Here is a 14,948-nt window from a genome sequence, read left to right as displayed (position 1 = left end):
TTCATTAACATGTAACAATCAAGTGGGTTTTTTTTCTTTAAAAAAAATTAAATTAATAAAATAAAATTTGAAAAGTGTATACGTTTCATGTATCAAATAAAAAAAAATAAAAAACAAAGGTAAAGAATTGCATTCGTTACAGGCAAGACCTTGTGTCAAAGTGCATTTTGTACGGCTACTTTAGCTCACACGTGACCTCATTCCGCGGATCGCGTCTTACACGCGACTGCTTTTCATCTTTACGGTTTGTAAACTTATTAACGACACAGTGCCTCAGTGTGCAGGTAGTTTAGCCATCAAGATGAGCGTTGGATAATTACTGGAAGAGATCCTGACTGTTTGGTGAAAAGAAATTAAAGGGGGGGGGGGTATTCTAGCAAATGCAGCACTCTTTTGGTTTGAAACTCTAACACGGAAGATTGATTTTTATAGAAGTTTTTATAGTTTAATTTCATGGGGCTGAAATGAACTCTGGAATGTTGGATTTGCTAAGGAGGTGGTGTAGTGGTGGTAAACACTGGAACTGTGGGTGAATTAACAAGCTGGCATCTTTGGAGGGGGTCTGTGGCGCCAATATTATACATTACCTGCTGGGGACTGGGCAGGGTGTGCAGGTGAGCTTGTAGTCACCTGAGCTTCAGGTATGTCTAGCCATAATTCTGCTCTCTTGCTCTCTGCATGCTTAGACTGCGAGCTGCCGTACTGCTCGGCCAGTCGTAGGTCCAGGTGACTGGGTCGTTCCTGAGGAGGGACTTCATTTAAGTCTGTGTCTAGCTGAGAAGGGCCTGACTGTTTAAGCTCACACACATCCCGGACTGGAGATTCATGGACCTCTGTATGGAACACCAGGGATTTAGGGTCTGGATTCTGAAGGTTGTCCTTTGTTGTGCGGGTGGACTTCTGGGAACAGGATTTAGCCTGGGTGTTTTGAGGCACGTCACTTTCAAAGACATCACCATTTCCCACTTCTTCAGATCCCAGCTCCTCACACTCATCCACCGAGAGCAGAACCGAGCGATGGAAAGCAGAAGTAGGTTGGTATTCGTGCTCGTTCTCTTGGTCAGCTGCGTCTTCGAATGCCGGGTTGACAATACCCTGGTACTGCGGAGACGGTTCTGGGTGAGGAGGTGCAATGCCCCCAGGCAAAACTTCCACTTCAGACCGTTCTTCTTCAGAATCTTCCTCCTCCTCCTCCTCTTCTTCGTCTTCTTCAGAAGAGAGGTGCTGGTGTTCTGGCAAACTCTTCATGTTTGTTAAATCGTCGTCCATCTTGCACGGCTCATCCTTCACAGGTACTTCATCACGTCTTATCCAGGATGGGGGCCGCCGACGCCCCACCTCTTCTTCGCTCGTAGTCTCTGCTTCGCGGCCCCTGAGCCGCACCTCTACTCGCAGCCCGGCCGCACCCTCGTATATCTTCAGCTCCTCTGGAGTGCTGGTGTCACTGCTGCTGCGGCCCAAAAAGTCAGGGCATCGCATCGTCCCACATTTCGTTGCACCGCGCTCGTGTGAGCAGCAGTCGTCATCCTGCGAACCACCAGCGTCATAATCTTCCGATCGCGGCTTGATGTCGTCTGAGGACGTAGTGGCACTAGCCGTCTCCGATTCAGGACTGACTTGAGGGGGGATCCCACTCCATGAGTCCTCCAGGGGGGTGTCTGTGCTCCCCAGGCTGCATGGCGTGTCAGGGGGAAAGTCTGCCTCTCTGGAGTGATTCTGGGAGGTGATTCCATGTGTGGCTCCAGTACTAAGATGAGGAAGAATGGTATGGCTTTGTAGTGCTTTCTGTTCTGTAGTGTGTTTCTTGTCTGAACTGCTGCCTTCAACAGGTGGGCTGATGTTTTTCTTAGCAACAAAAGACTCAGTGGAGGCTACCATAGCTGCTTTGGGTACAGAATCCTGAACAGTACAACGCTGCTCAGCGCTTACATCCGAATTCCTTTCAGCAGATACAGGATTTTTGGGGCTCTGGTCTTGGGTTGATCTCACTTCCTGAGTCTTCACTTCCTTAGTAGTTACGTTTGGCTGCTGAGGGGCCACTGAGTGTTTTGGGTTAGATGCCGAATGCTTCTCTGCAGCAGATGGCTTTTTGGAGGCAGCAACTGACGACTGTTTGGACGGCATCACAGACTTGGGAGAAGATTTCGCCGCTGGGGTTTCTGGAACTTTCCTATTGGGTCCGCTTTTATTTGTTGTCGATGGAGATGATTTAGGTGATGATGATACGGCGGGTTTGGCTGGTCTGGTGTTAGGTTTTGAATCTGTGCTTGGTTTTGTTGGTTTCCTCGTGGTGGAATGCTTGGAACCATCTTTTTCGTCCTCTTTCCTGGGAGAGGTAGGCTTTCTGTTGGTCACGACTGAACCACATCGTGGTGAAGCTGTTCACAAAAAATATATATATACATTTAACGATTCATGAAGCACAGTATATTTAGCTAAAAAGAACATGCAAAGGAAAACGTAAACCGGGGTTGGTTAGAGCAACGTAAGTGCTAAAAGGGTGACTCAAAGACGAAAGTGGGGAAGCACTCCCCATTTAGATATACGTTTAGTATAATTTAGTAACGATCCAATTTGTATTAACATAATTTATTGCGTCCATATGAGCATCTGAAGCTAGGCTCTCTCTTACCGTTGTTCTCTAAAGAGCCTGAAGCAGTGCTCTTGCTCTTTGGCTCCGTTCGAGCTGCAGCCCCCACACTCGTGCCTGCTTTGCTGCTCACTGTGCTCTTGGGTTTATTCCCTTTATTAATGGGACTGGGAAATAAACAGAAAGAGGCACTCAGTAACTAACAAATATTAAGACATTATTGTACAAGTAAGAAAAATTCCAATTAAGTGTTTGCAGATTTCCAAGCAAGTAACATGTATATACTCTATATGGCTAAAACCTAACCATCACCCACATGTGGGCCTTCCTCAAACTGTTACCACAAAGTGGCCCTGACCTCAACTCCACTGAATACCTCTGGGATAACCTGGAACACCTGGAACCCTGGAACACTGACTGCATGCCAGGCCTCCTCACCCAACATCAGTGCCCAGTCACATTAATACTTTTGTGGCTAAATGGGCAAATCCCCACCATCCAGCTTCCGAAATCTAGTGGAAAGCCTGGAACATAAATCTAAATCTGGGACATGATCTTCAAAAGAGCACATACGGGTGTGATGGTCAGGTGTTCACAACCTTTTGGTCATATAGTGTATTATAAGACACCTTTTTGTATCCATACTGAAGTTCAAAAATATACAGTAACTGAATCAGAACATATCAGTCATATCAGGCATAATTTGAGCTATAGCAGCACAAAACCGTTTGCTAATCTAGTCCATGAAGTTGTATTCTGATTTGCAAGCTCACCTATTAGCCTTGTCCTTCTCTGGTTTCTGGACAGGCTTGGTCAGAGGAGATCTTGTTGTTGACATGGCTTGGGGTTTTGACCTGAGAGCTGGAAAAGTATAACAACTTACTGAGTTTGGAAGAGAATGCATAAATTGGGCCTGATAGACCTTGCTAATACATACAAATACCCAAGGGTTTATTTATGCAGAAACAATTATATTATGTAAATATAAATATGACATGAAATTATATTTGCAGGTAACAATTAAAGAAAACGTGTACAGTCAACAGGGGGCATGGGACATGATGGCATTAAAAGATTTTTCAGATCTGTGGGAAACGCTGATCTCTAATAGACAATGTGCTTGTCTGGTAAAAATAGATTTATTTAGTTAGTATTATTACTAATTAACAGACACACATTGAAAAATCTTTATTGGCTGCAAGCTGATGGCTTTACTTTTCTCTAATGGTCCCTTGTGCTACATCTTTCCACTGCGTGTTTTTGCTTTGATTTCTGGCAGGATGGGACATGAGGAACGCTCTTTTCACTGAAGGAGACTCGTATCAATCGAAAAGCAATGAACAATATGTGGACCAAGGGATTATCTGTCACACTTCTGTGTGCTTTGGCTTTCAGGCTTTGGGCTAAGCTTGAGCTATTGTTTTGACTGTAAAAAGTCTTCGAGCTTTACACAGACAGCACACACACGCTCACACACACACAGTGTCATGCTCTTTGGCATGAAGTTTACACAGTGCTAAACTGGTATGTACATTAGCCTTGGAGTTCCAATAGAAAAATTAAAAGGAGCTAACTTTAGATACCAAACATGTCCAAACACCAAAACGGCTTTTTGAGCCCAGTATTTCCAAATTTGGCGTAAGGGGAAAATGATGAGTTTTCAGTATAAAATTATAATTAGTATCATAAGTATAAAATTATACTGATGGATACCATCAAGACGTCTGAATTTGTGACTTCCTAATATCAGAATTTGTGACAAAGGTTTGATATCAGTCAGACTCATCCCTATTTCAAATCTAGCAAATCATATATGATTAGTTTTATCTTGCTTCACTAACTCTGGAACTTCATCCTGTGCCCACAGCTTTACACGCCAGGTGACCGAAATGGTCACAGTTTTATTGCAACCAAATAATCCATTCGAAATCGGATGGATAGCTCAATCAGATTGAAAAGGCTTTATGTAAACACCTCAACCGATCCGACTGAGCTCGATCCGAATGACATTTCGATCGGATTGAAAGGGGTGGTGAAGATCTGAAATAATCCAGTCATTAGGAAGAAATTAGCCATGTAAACGCTTGAACCCATCCATTTTTTCAACTGGATTCAGAAATACCCTGCGCACATGTGCAGTGGAGTGGAACGCGACAACATGCACTCCGCGCAGAAGTTTTGTTCAAAATATATGTGATCAACATGTAAAAGAATATTTGAATTGGATTTCAAATGTTTAGGGTACATATAAACGGTACTTTCAGAATCAGATTGAATTCATTCGAACTGACGAAAACGGGCACATGTAAACGTACCTAGAGATAACAGTCAGACTAAATGCTATCAAAGAGGGCATGAAGAAAGTGGATCAGCTCTGAAGGTGATCATGGTCAAACCTTGGCTGCTGTTGTTCCGAGGACTGCCAACGCTGCTCTCTGGTGAGACGCTGCCTGATGTAGAGAGTGTGGTTTGGGAACACTGGGCATTCCCAGGGCTGTCGGAGGTTGAGCCGTGAGTTGAGTCCTTCCCTGATGCTGTGGTTTTGCTCGCTTTAGCTTTACTCACTGCCCCAGTCACCCCAGTGGGGGCAGGTTTGGGCCTGGCACGTGGTGCCACACTTTTTTCCTGGAGTGATTTGCCTTGTGTTGTGCCATTAGCAGTAGAGTTTTCCCGCCGCACTGTGGGGCCGACACTGCCATTCAGCACAGTTTTAGTGGTGGAGGGTGTTTTCTTTTTAGCCGGGCTGCTGGTCCTGGCCCGGCTTGAGTCAGTGGTGCCGGGTTTGGTTTTTGTGGCAGCTGTCGGGCCCAGACTATCAGACTTCATGGCACTCGAGGCTGCTACAGTGTTTTCCACAGAGGGACGTGGGCCCCTGAGAGCCTTCGGAGGCTGAGAGGTCGGAGGACTCTCACACGGAGAGGATGAGCCTGAAGGACATTTCCCAAGCTTCTGCTGGAGAAGGTAGAAGAAAGTGGGGAAACTGAATATGTACTGAACAGTTCCTTTAAATTAAAACGCTACATTTTTGGTCAGATATTATTGTTTTATGCCTAATAACATCTGGCAATGGGACTACCAATGGAAATTAGCCGTCGGTCTAACTTACATTTCGTTAGGCATATTTACATTCATGAATGTTGATTAATGCACACTGTCCCTTTCTCAAAATAAATAAATAAATAAAAATTCATTGGGATTATCAGACATGACAATTTTGATCTTAATCTCCATTTTGATGTCGAACTAATACAGAAACACTTTATATTACAGTGCTGTTGAATTCTCAATTCTGATAGGTCAAATAATGATTAATTTTCAGTAACAGCAGCTCAGATAGCATTGTCAGCTGCAAGGTTTATATTAATGTGCTTGTAATATCTTATCCTTTCAATAGCAACCACTTACACAGGGTGCCATATAAACAGTTAGGGGTTTTTTAATGTGTGTAATCAAGGTTTCTGTGAGGAGACATTTATTTAGGATTTTTGCAAGGATTTTTTCTCCAGTGTCAGTGCTTTGTGATGGACAGATGGAAAACTGTAACTACATTCTGCAATACAGGAAACTCTTTAGAATGAAGGGATCTGAAGAAGTTTCTAATAATACAACAAGCTTCTTAATCTTATTAACTTCAAGAGAGAGGAAAGTGAAAGGCTAGTGAGGCAACGACTGTAAATATCTGTTATAAGGTTAAGCGAGGAACAAAACTATTTCACAATATCCTCCACAATGTTAAAAGTAACTAAGTATAAACGAATAAACTGTTGCAACGCCATTTTTTAATTAATAAAATGGTAATAGTTGGCAAAATACTATGGCATGAGAGGAGTAAAACACTTTGGGACATGCTGTTATTGCAAAATAATCAACTTTGCATCACATCACCCCAGTTTCTCATTTTCCTATAACAGCACTCCTCATCATGCTTTATTTCTTACATATCACTCTCTCTCTCTCTCTCTCTCTCTTCTGTACATATCACTTTTTCTATGATAGTGCTAATTTGTGCTAGTAAGGTTATGGAACTTCCCCTTTAATTGCTGAAGAAGGATAACTTCAGTACAAACATTACACAAAAGGGCATATTTACAATTACACTCATGCAAAATTAGAATACAGATATCACTTTCCTGTATCAGTCACAGCACCTGCTATAGAAATGTGCATTTAGCATCATTTGCCACATGGATTTTCACAGTTTAACATACAAGACAACACAGAATTTCCAAACACAACCACACGCATGGTGACATGTGTAATTAGCACAAGATGAGAGTTTCAGTAAAAGGAAAAGTAGGAATCAAGATAAATGGAGAGAGAATGAGAAATTCAATAAGAAGCGGCCTTATGGCCTTGATCCGATGACTTCCTGTCAACCACAACAAGGTTGCCATGGTAATGCCCTACGGAGATGCAGGGGCTTTTGCAAGGCGTCTGTGCGTCAGAGGCAAAGCCAGTTTTCCTACATAACACCTGACTAAGCTTAAAAACACTGCTGAGAGCTCATTAAAACACACCCAGGCTCAATGAATCAGATTCAGCGACTCATGGCTGCCGAATTATACCCGGTGTGTGTGTGTGGGTTTACAGCAGATTCCTCAAAGAGAGTTCATACTATAGTAATTCGGCACACAGCCACTGTAATCATAACAATGAAGCAGCTTATTACTGGTGAAGTAAATCATTTATGGAGAGCTTGCAAGCAGGTGAAGGAGGTGTGGTCTCTTTACCTGTAGTTCTCAACAAGGTGGGCATGGCTCTTTACCTGTAGGTCTCAACAATGTGGGCGTGGCCTCCATCTGGAGGTCTCAAGGTGGGCGTGGCTATTCACCTGTAGGTCTCAACGAGGTGGGCGTGGCCTCTTTACCTGTAGGTCTCAACAATGTGGGCGTGGCCTCCATCTGGAGGTCTCAAGGTGGGCGTGGCTATTCACCTGTAGGTCTCAACAAGGTGGGCGTGGCCTCTTTACCTGTAGGTCTCAAAAAGGTGGGCGCGGCCTCTTTACGTGTAGATCTTCACAAGATGGGCGCGGCCTCTTTACGTGTAGATCTTCACAAGATGGGCGCGGCCTCTTTACGTGTAGATCTTCACAAGATGGGCGCGGCCTCTTTACGTGTAGAGCCGCACGAGGTGGGTGTGGCCTTTACGCGTAGAGCTGCATGAGGTGGGCTTGGCATCTTTACATGTATAGGTGGGCTTGGCCTCTTTACACGTAGAGCTGCACAAGGTGGGTGTGGCCGATTAACATGTAGATCTTATCAAGGTGGGAGTGGCCTCTTTACCTACAGCGCTCATCAAAGGAAATGTGGCCTATTCAACTGTAGTCTTCATTGATTTGAGGTGTGGCCTGACTCCTCAAATCTAACACTTGTTCCCCCTCAAATCAATCTCTTTGCACAATACTGAATCTCATTGTTTTACATTTCAAACAGCTTTAAATTCTGCATTAATAACGTATGCTCATAATGTAGGTTAAACATACATGGCTGGAAAATTACCTGAGAGCTGGTAAGGACAGGCTTTTTACTCAGTCTTCTGCAGTCCCCAGTATCAAGAGTGGCTTTATTTGGTGATGGAAGGGAACAGAAAACACAAAACATTTACTGTATGAATGCAAATAAAAGTTTGTTTTTTAAAATCAGTTTGACCCTAACTACCTTAATATTTTTTAATATACTGAACTCAGGCCTGTCATGATAATTACGTTATCGACTTATCGTGCGACATATGGATGTGACCTCAATCATTTTTGCTGACCTCGATATTGCCCACTGTGTTTACATGCATGTTTGTTTACATAAGAATAAATGTCACCAACATTTTAGTCATTTACACTGCTTCTGTCCTCTCGTCCGCGCTAGGGCTCTCAAATTCAAATTAGATCTTCGAATATTCGTCGACTTTAAGATAAAAATGTACCTTTAAATGTAAAAACTGTGCAAGACGAGCAGCAAACACTAGCACTCATTTTAATTAAAACATACTGTTGAAAAAATGACAGGTAAGATATTATCAATAAACAATGTTTTTTTTAAAAGAAGAAAACTCTAGAAAGAATAGTTTCAGATTGTGTTTCAAATAATCCAGTCAGAGTGGATAATGTCGGGGACTGAGCCGCTGAAGCTGCGCGAGCTGAAACTGAACAGTGAATGAACAGCGGTAAACTGAAGCGCTTTACTAGCAGGTTAATGAACTCCCAAACGCATCCTATACACATGAGATTATATCAGACATATACACAATATAAACCTATTACAACATGATCCTGCACAAAATGACGCGAATGCACAACTGAACTTGAACTGAACAACACGCTAGCTAGAATGGGCAAGTCTTTTTCCGTAACAACAAACTAAAATACAGACAATGAATAACTAAAGAGTTCGCAATATTGTATTACAATGTCTGAATATTCTCAAGAATTAAACGTTCATTGCGCTTGCATTATTATTATTACATTATATTGTATTATATTATACTAGTGGCATAAAATGGTCTTAAAATGACTACTGTTCGCAATAGTATATAATCGCAATTATTTCTGGGACAATATATCGTCCAAGAAAAGTACTTATTGTGACAGGCCAATCCTCCACAATCCTCATGACACAGAAATGCATGAACAAACATACACGCACACTTCTGTACATTTTACCAAATCTGAGAGAAAATCTGTGATCAAATTGCATCACCTCTCAAACACAAAACTCACAAGTCAGACACAAGCGGAATGGATTATCACAGAGCAAAACCAGCGCGACTCAAATTCTTCCTCATACATCTGAACGCATTTCCATTATGTGGACAGGACATTTGACTTTCATCCACACAGAACTAGTCTGTAAAAAAAGATGCAGTCGTGATGAAGAGAATAAATACCACCCATAAACACACAAACACTCCTACATTCCATTACTAACACAATCCAGCAGGCAGATGCACCAATGCACAATGCAACAGTTATAAAAGATGGATTTGTCCAAACTGTGATGTGGATCCCGTCCTTTAAAGATCAAAAAGACATGGTGCGGATGCATGCATCAAAATACAGAGAATCTAGAATACAGTAGAACACACCTTTTCAAAGGACTACAGAATGCCTCTGTCTGTGTTTGTAACTGTATGCTGACATACATTTGCATGTGGTACACCATGAGCTATACAGTGTACAGGTACTTCACTATACCTGAAGGCATGTTCATGAGAATGCTGTTTTGCTAACCAACGGTCATCAACATGGTACAGCCACATGTTAACAAAAACAAAAACAAACCTTGTGCATATCTGAACATCTACAACAAAACTATTCATATTAATATTTAAGGTTTAAAGTGTGAGCAACATCGCAATACTATTAGATCGTATTGTGACATTTATTGAGATAGAGGTATTATTAATATTGCCCAGCCCTTCTGATAAAGCCATAATTCACACCATTTACGCTTTCGAATGCAACCCACAGATGGGAAACGAAAACACAGAGCATTATTTATTTCTGGAGGAGTGAAATCATCAATGGAGCCAGTTTGAACCTCCTACGCCGGCCCTTTAAATCGGCTGAGCCCAGCGCATTCTAGCCTTAATGTTACACTACATAAAGCTGCTACAGAGCTGCATTAGCATAAGAATGAAAGCATTTCACACACACACACACACACACACTCACACACACACACACAAAAAACCACTCCCACTGAACACAGAAGCTGGACAGAACAGATACATGCTACCTATGACTGATACAAAGACAGAGCTTCGTTACAGTACAGTAGGCTAGTATACACACACACACACACACACACACACACACACACACACTGCAGTCTAGAAGCAACTGCTAGGTCTTACTCTTCTCTTATTCTTCAGTAAACACAGTCCTCCCATTTTGTGTGTGTGTGTATTCCTGTCTTTCCATTTCTCTTTCCTTCTTACCTGCGAGTATCCGTTCCCGGTGTCTGGGATGCAGTGTTTCCCATCCTCTCGTGTGTCTCACTGCAAAGAATGACTGAAGCAGAAAGGTCCAGAGCCGTGCGCGTAGCAAACACACCTCGCGTCTGAAGGGCTGGAGCACAACCAGTGAGTGAGTGAAAGCGAGAGGGAGTGTGAGGGGGGGGCGGGGGGGGGGGGGATGGCGGACAACAGCAGGGAAAGAGGAGCCAATATGCAGCTGCTTGCAGAGCCGGGTCGCCTTGGCAACCCTCTCCACACCCTCCCAGAATTCCCCCTTGAGCCGCAGCAATGATGTCAGCAGCCGAGGCTGCTGCCGGCTCTACCTTCAGTGACTCCAAATATTGTTTTGGAAAGCCTCTCCAATTCCCTCACTCTTTAATTCATGTTTTCTGCTTTCCAGTCTTTTTAGACGGAGGACTGGAGAGCTACTGACCGATCGTCATCTCCCCAAACGTACAATTTGAGAGGAGTGAGAGAACAGAGAAGCACGAGAAAAGTATTACATGAACATTTGAGTGGGATGGCATTCATTTCTTTCAGCTGATCAGACGTTTCATATAAAATTCCACATTCAATACTATGAATGTACGTCAAAGGAACAGAGTTCTATCGGTGAAGGAATTTTGTTCAAAGTGTCTTGTTTCTTTGCTAATTTTGCTACCTTTGCGTTTATTACTGAAGTAGATGCCTCCTCTTCGTCTTCCTATAGATACACTAACGGAATGGGGCGTGCTCGTTTCATCCGCTCTGTTCTATTTGTAGCGTCACTTTATCATAATGCGTTCTCAGTCAGGCACATTAACGCAGAGCTTAAATCTCAGGATCAAATGAGGCTCTTATTCTCCTGGCATATACAATCACAGACAGACCAATCCAACACACACACACACACACACACACACACACACACACACACACACAACACACCTATCACTTGCAGCCCAAGATCCCGATCTTATAGATCCCAAGATCTTCGAGTTATAGAAAGTAGCACCCCCTTTACTGATTCCTAAACATGCCAATATACTGATTCCTAAACATGCCAATATACTGAGTGAAAATGCATAAATTAGTTATTTACTTCAATAACACCTAATTAATATTCATTCAGTGAAACCCAAATCCTAGCACATGCTTAGTAATGGTGGAAATGTGTAAAGTATTCGTTTGTAAATCAGACAGAACAAATTGGCTTAAGAAGGATTTGAATGAGATTAGCTTTGATCAGAGCGGAATGTTATTTTCATGCTTCCTCCTGATTGGCCGTTTCATTGTTTACCTCAATGTTCTCTAGCCCCTGAGTGGCTGATTGTGTTGTCAGTATGTCTGTGTCTGACTGTCCGCTCAGTTGGTCCACTGCGCTGAAGAGTTCGCAGCAGTTCTCCACAGTCACGGCTTCCCGCACAGCTACACACACCTTCTTCAGCAGCGTGGGGTCATGTGTAAACTCCTCCCTCTGAGACAGCCAATTTATTTCACAGTTACCAACACATCTGTACACATGTGAATCTACAGTGGTGCTTGCATGTTTGTGAACCCTTTCGAATTTTCTATATATCTGCATAAATATGACCTAAAACATCATCAGATTTTCACACAAGTCATAAAAGTAGATAAAGAGAACCCAATTAAACAACAATGTATTTATTGAGGAAAATGATCCAAGTGAGTGGCAAAAGTATGTGAACCCCTAGGATTTGCAGTTAATTTGAAGGTGAAATTTGAATCAGGTGAATGGGATGACAATCAGGTGTGAGTGCGCACCCTGTTTTATTTAAAGAACAGGGATCCATCAAAGTCCGATCTTCACAACACACGTCTGTGGAAGTGAATCATGGCACGAACAAAGGAGATTTCTGAGGACCTCAGAAAAAGAGTTGTTGAAGCTCATCATGCTGGAAAGGGTTACAAAACCATCTCTAAAGAGTTTGGACTCCACCAATCCACAGTCAGACAGATTGTGTACAAATGGAGGAATTTAAGACCATTGTTACCCTTCACAGGAGTCGAGACCAACAAAGATCACTTGAAGAGCAAAACGTGCAATAGTCTGCGAGGTCACAAAGGAACCCAGGGTAACTTCTAAGCAACTAAAGGCCTCTCTCACTTGGCTAATGTTAATGTTCATGAGTCCAGCATCAGGAGAACACTGAACAACAGTGGTGTGCATGACAGGGTTGCAAGGAGAAAGCCACTGCTCTCCAAAAAGAACATCGCTGCCCTTCTTCAGTTTGCTAAAGATCACACGGGCAAGCCAGAAAGCTATTGGAAAAATGTTTTGTAGATAGATGAGACCAAAATAGAATTTTCAGGTTAAATGAGAAGCATTATGCTTGGAGAAAGGAAAACACTGCATTCCAACATGAGAACATTATCCCACCTGTGAAACATGGTGGTGGTAGGATCATGGTTTGGGTCTGTTTTGCTGCATCTGGGCCAGGATGACTTGCCATCATTGACTGAACAATGAATTCTATACCAGCAAATGAAATATATCAGCAAATTCTAAAGAAAAATGTCAGGACATCTGTCCATAAAATAAAGCTCAAGAGAAAGTGGGTCACGCAGCAAGACAACGACCCTAAGCACACAAGTCATTCTACCAAAGAACGGTTAAAGAAGAGTAAAGGTAATGTTTTGGAATGGTCAATTCTTGACCTTAATTCAATAGAAATGTTGTGGATGGTCCTGATGCTAGCAGTTCATGTGAGGAAACCCACCAACATCCCAGAGTTGAAGCTGTTCTGTACTGAGGAACGGGATAAAATTCCTCCGAGCCGATGTGCAGGACTGATCAGCAGTTACCGGAAATGTTTAGTTACAGTTATTTCTGTACAAGGGGGTCACACCAGATACTGAAAGCAAGGGTTCACATACTTTTGCCACTCATAGATCTGTAATATTGGATCATTTTCCTCAATAAATAAAATGACCAAGTTTAATATTTTTGTCTCATTTGTTTAATTGGGTTCTCTTTATCTACTTTTAGGACTTGTGTGAAAATCTGATGATGTTTTAAGTCATATTTATACAGAAAGTCAGAAAATTTCAAGCACCACTGTATAAGATCAGATATCTATAGAAAATGAGTGCGTGTGTGAGAATTTCCAAAGTAGTAGGCTTTAGGGTTGCACAGCATGCCGGAACTACGGTAGTATCGTGATACTGAAGCTCCAAAATACCACTGTATTTTTAAATGGTAGTATCGCCAATACGGTAGCACCGTAAGTAATGCTGTATGTGCGACAGTTAATACTATTTTCGTTAAAACGACATCGCACCGCTTTTGCAGAATACACAAAGGTTAGTGACACTTCACTGAACCCAAATTCTTTACCATAATCTTTAAAGATTCATGGTATCGTAACAACCCTAGTAGGCTTATAATTTCAGGGCTACAAGGCCAGTTTGGAGAACACTTACACCATGGCCAGATCAGCTCACAGAAGGAAGCAGTGGTATGTGGGACTTTCGGTAGGTTAATGCACGTGTGTGTTCCTACCCTGTGGAGGCTTTAGAAGATGGTGATGCATGTTTGTGTTCCTACCTCACAGAGGCTATGGAAGCTTGGGGTGTGTACGAGTTGTTGTGGGTGTGGGTGTGTATGCAGGTGTTCCTACCCTGCGGAGGCTGTGGAAGGCGGTGGTGTGTATTACTCGGGGCAGATGTGCGACAATGGTGTGTAAACAATGCCCCTGTAGCTCGGTGGCCAAACACGCAACCTGCTTCGCCCACTTCACCTCAGGCAAAGAGCCAATCAGCTGCTCAGTACCACACAGCACCGACATCGAAGTCTGAACTGTCTGCAACACACACATGCACACTTTTGTCGTCTCTCCTCCTTTATCGTGGAAACACACACTCATCCATATTTCAGTTAATAAATGAGCAGTGTAATGGATAGCATGTTAAAGAGGCTCCATGTTTAGCAGTGACCATTTCCTGGTGTAATCTAATCTTCTCCAGCAGTGTTTACGTGTGTGTGTGTGTGTGTGTGTGTGTGTGTGTAAGAACGGGAAAGCAGCCAGATCATGACTGTAGAGGTCATGGGCCGGCTGTTTGTAGCTGCAGAGACTAACTCAATTAAAGGCCGTAATTACTCCACAGTCATTCACTTAAGCAGCTGTGGATCAGGACAAAGCCAGAGGGATGTTGAATCTCTTCCTGCCCTGTGGGCAGACACATGGACAACGGGCCTGCGGTTCTCGGTGTGTGCGCGCGCGTGCGTATGTGTGTGTGTGTGTGTCCCATCTCACCATGCTTTTAATGATCGTATCAAGGCAATCTCTCTGTAGCTCAGGAGGAAGGATGGAGAAGCTCCGCTCTGACCAGCACTTCACAAAATGCTCAGCTACCCACCTGAGGAAGGAAACAATTTTTACAAAACTGCATGCAATAATGATAAATG

General features: G+C 42.9%; 1 protein-coding gene across 3 annotated transcripts in view; it reads right to left on the bottom strand.

The window, feature by feature from the left end:
- btbd8 (BTB domain containing 8) overlaps nt 1-14,948 on the bottom strand; it is a 38,204-nt gene that overhangs the window by 2,552 nt on the left and 20,704 nt on the right. For 2 of the 3 annotated variants that reach the window (XM_053636334.1, XM_053636333.1), the window contains exons 10-18: nt 14,797-14,899; nt 14,161-14,343; nt 11,820-11,996; nt 10,523-10,652; nt 8,089-8,150; nt 4,987-5,542; nt 3,364-3,451; nt 2,633-2,757; nt 588-2,378 (exon numbers count right to left, since the gene is read on the bottom strand). In XM_053636334.1, coding sequence (XP_053492309.1) covers nt 588-2,378; nt 2,633-2,757; nt 3,364-3,451; nt 4,987-5,542; nt 8,089-8,150; nt 10,523-10,652; nt 11,820-11,996; nt 14,161-14,343; nt 14,797-14,899 — 3,215 coding nt within the window. The remainder of the gene's footprint in view (nt 1-587; nt 2,379-2,632; nt 2,758-3,363; nt 3,452-4,986; nt 5,543-8,088; nt 8,151-10,522; nt 10,653-11,819; nt 11,997-14,160; nt 14,344-14,796; nt 14,900-14,948) is intronic. The other variant, XM_053636335.1, reaches the window with a different exon arrangement.

The sequence above is a fragment of the Ictalurus furcatus genome, chromosome 11 (genome assembly GCF_023375685.1).
Source record: "Ictalurus furcatus strain D&B chromosome 11, Billie_1.0, whole genome shotgun sequence".
Taxonomy (NCBI): domain Eukaryota; kingdom Metazoa; phylum Chordata; class Actinopteri; order Siluriformes; family Ictaluridae; genus Ictalurus; species Ictalurus furcatus.
This window is presented reverse-complemented; position numbering and strand designations above follow the sequence as displayed.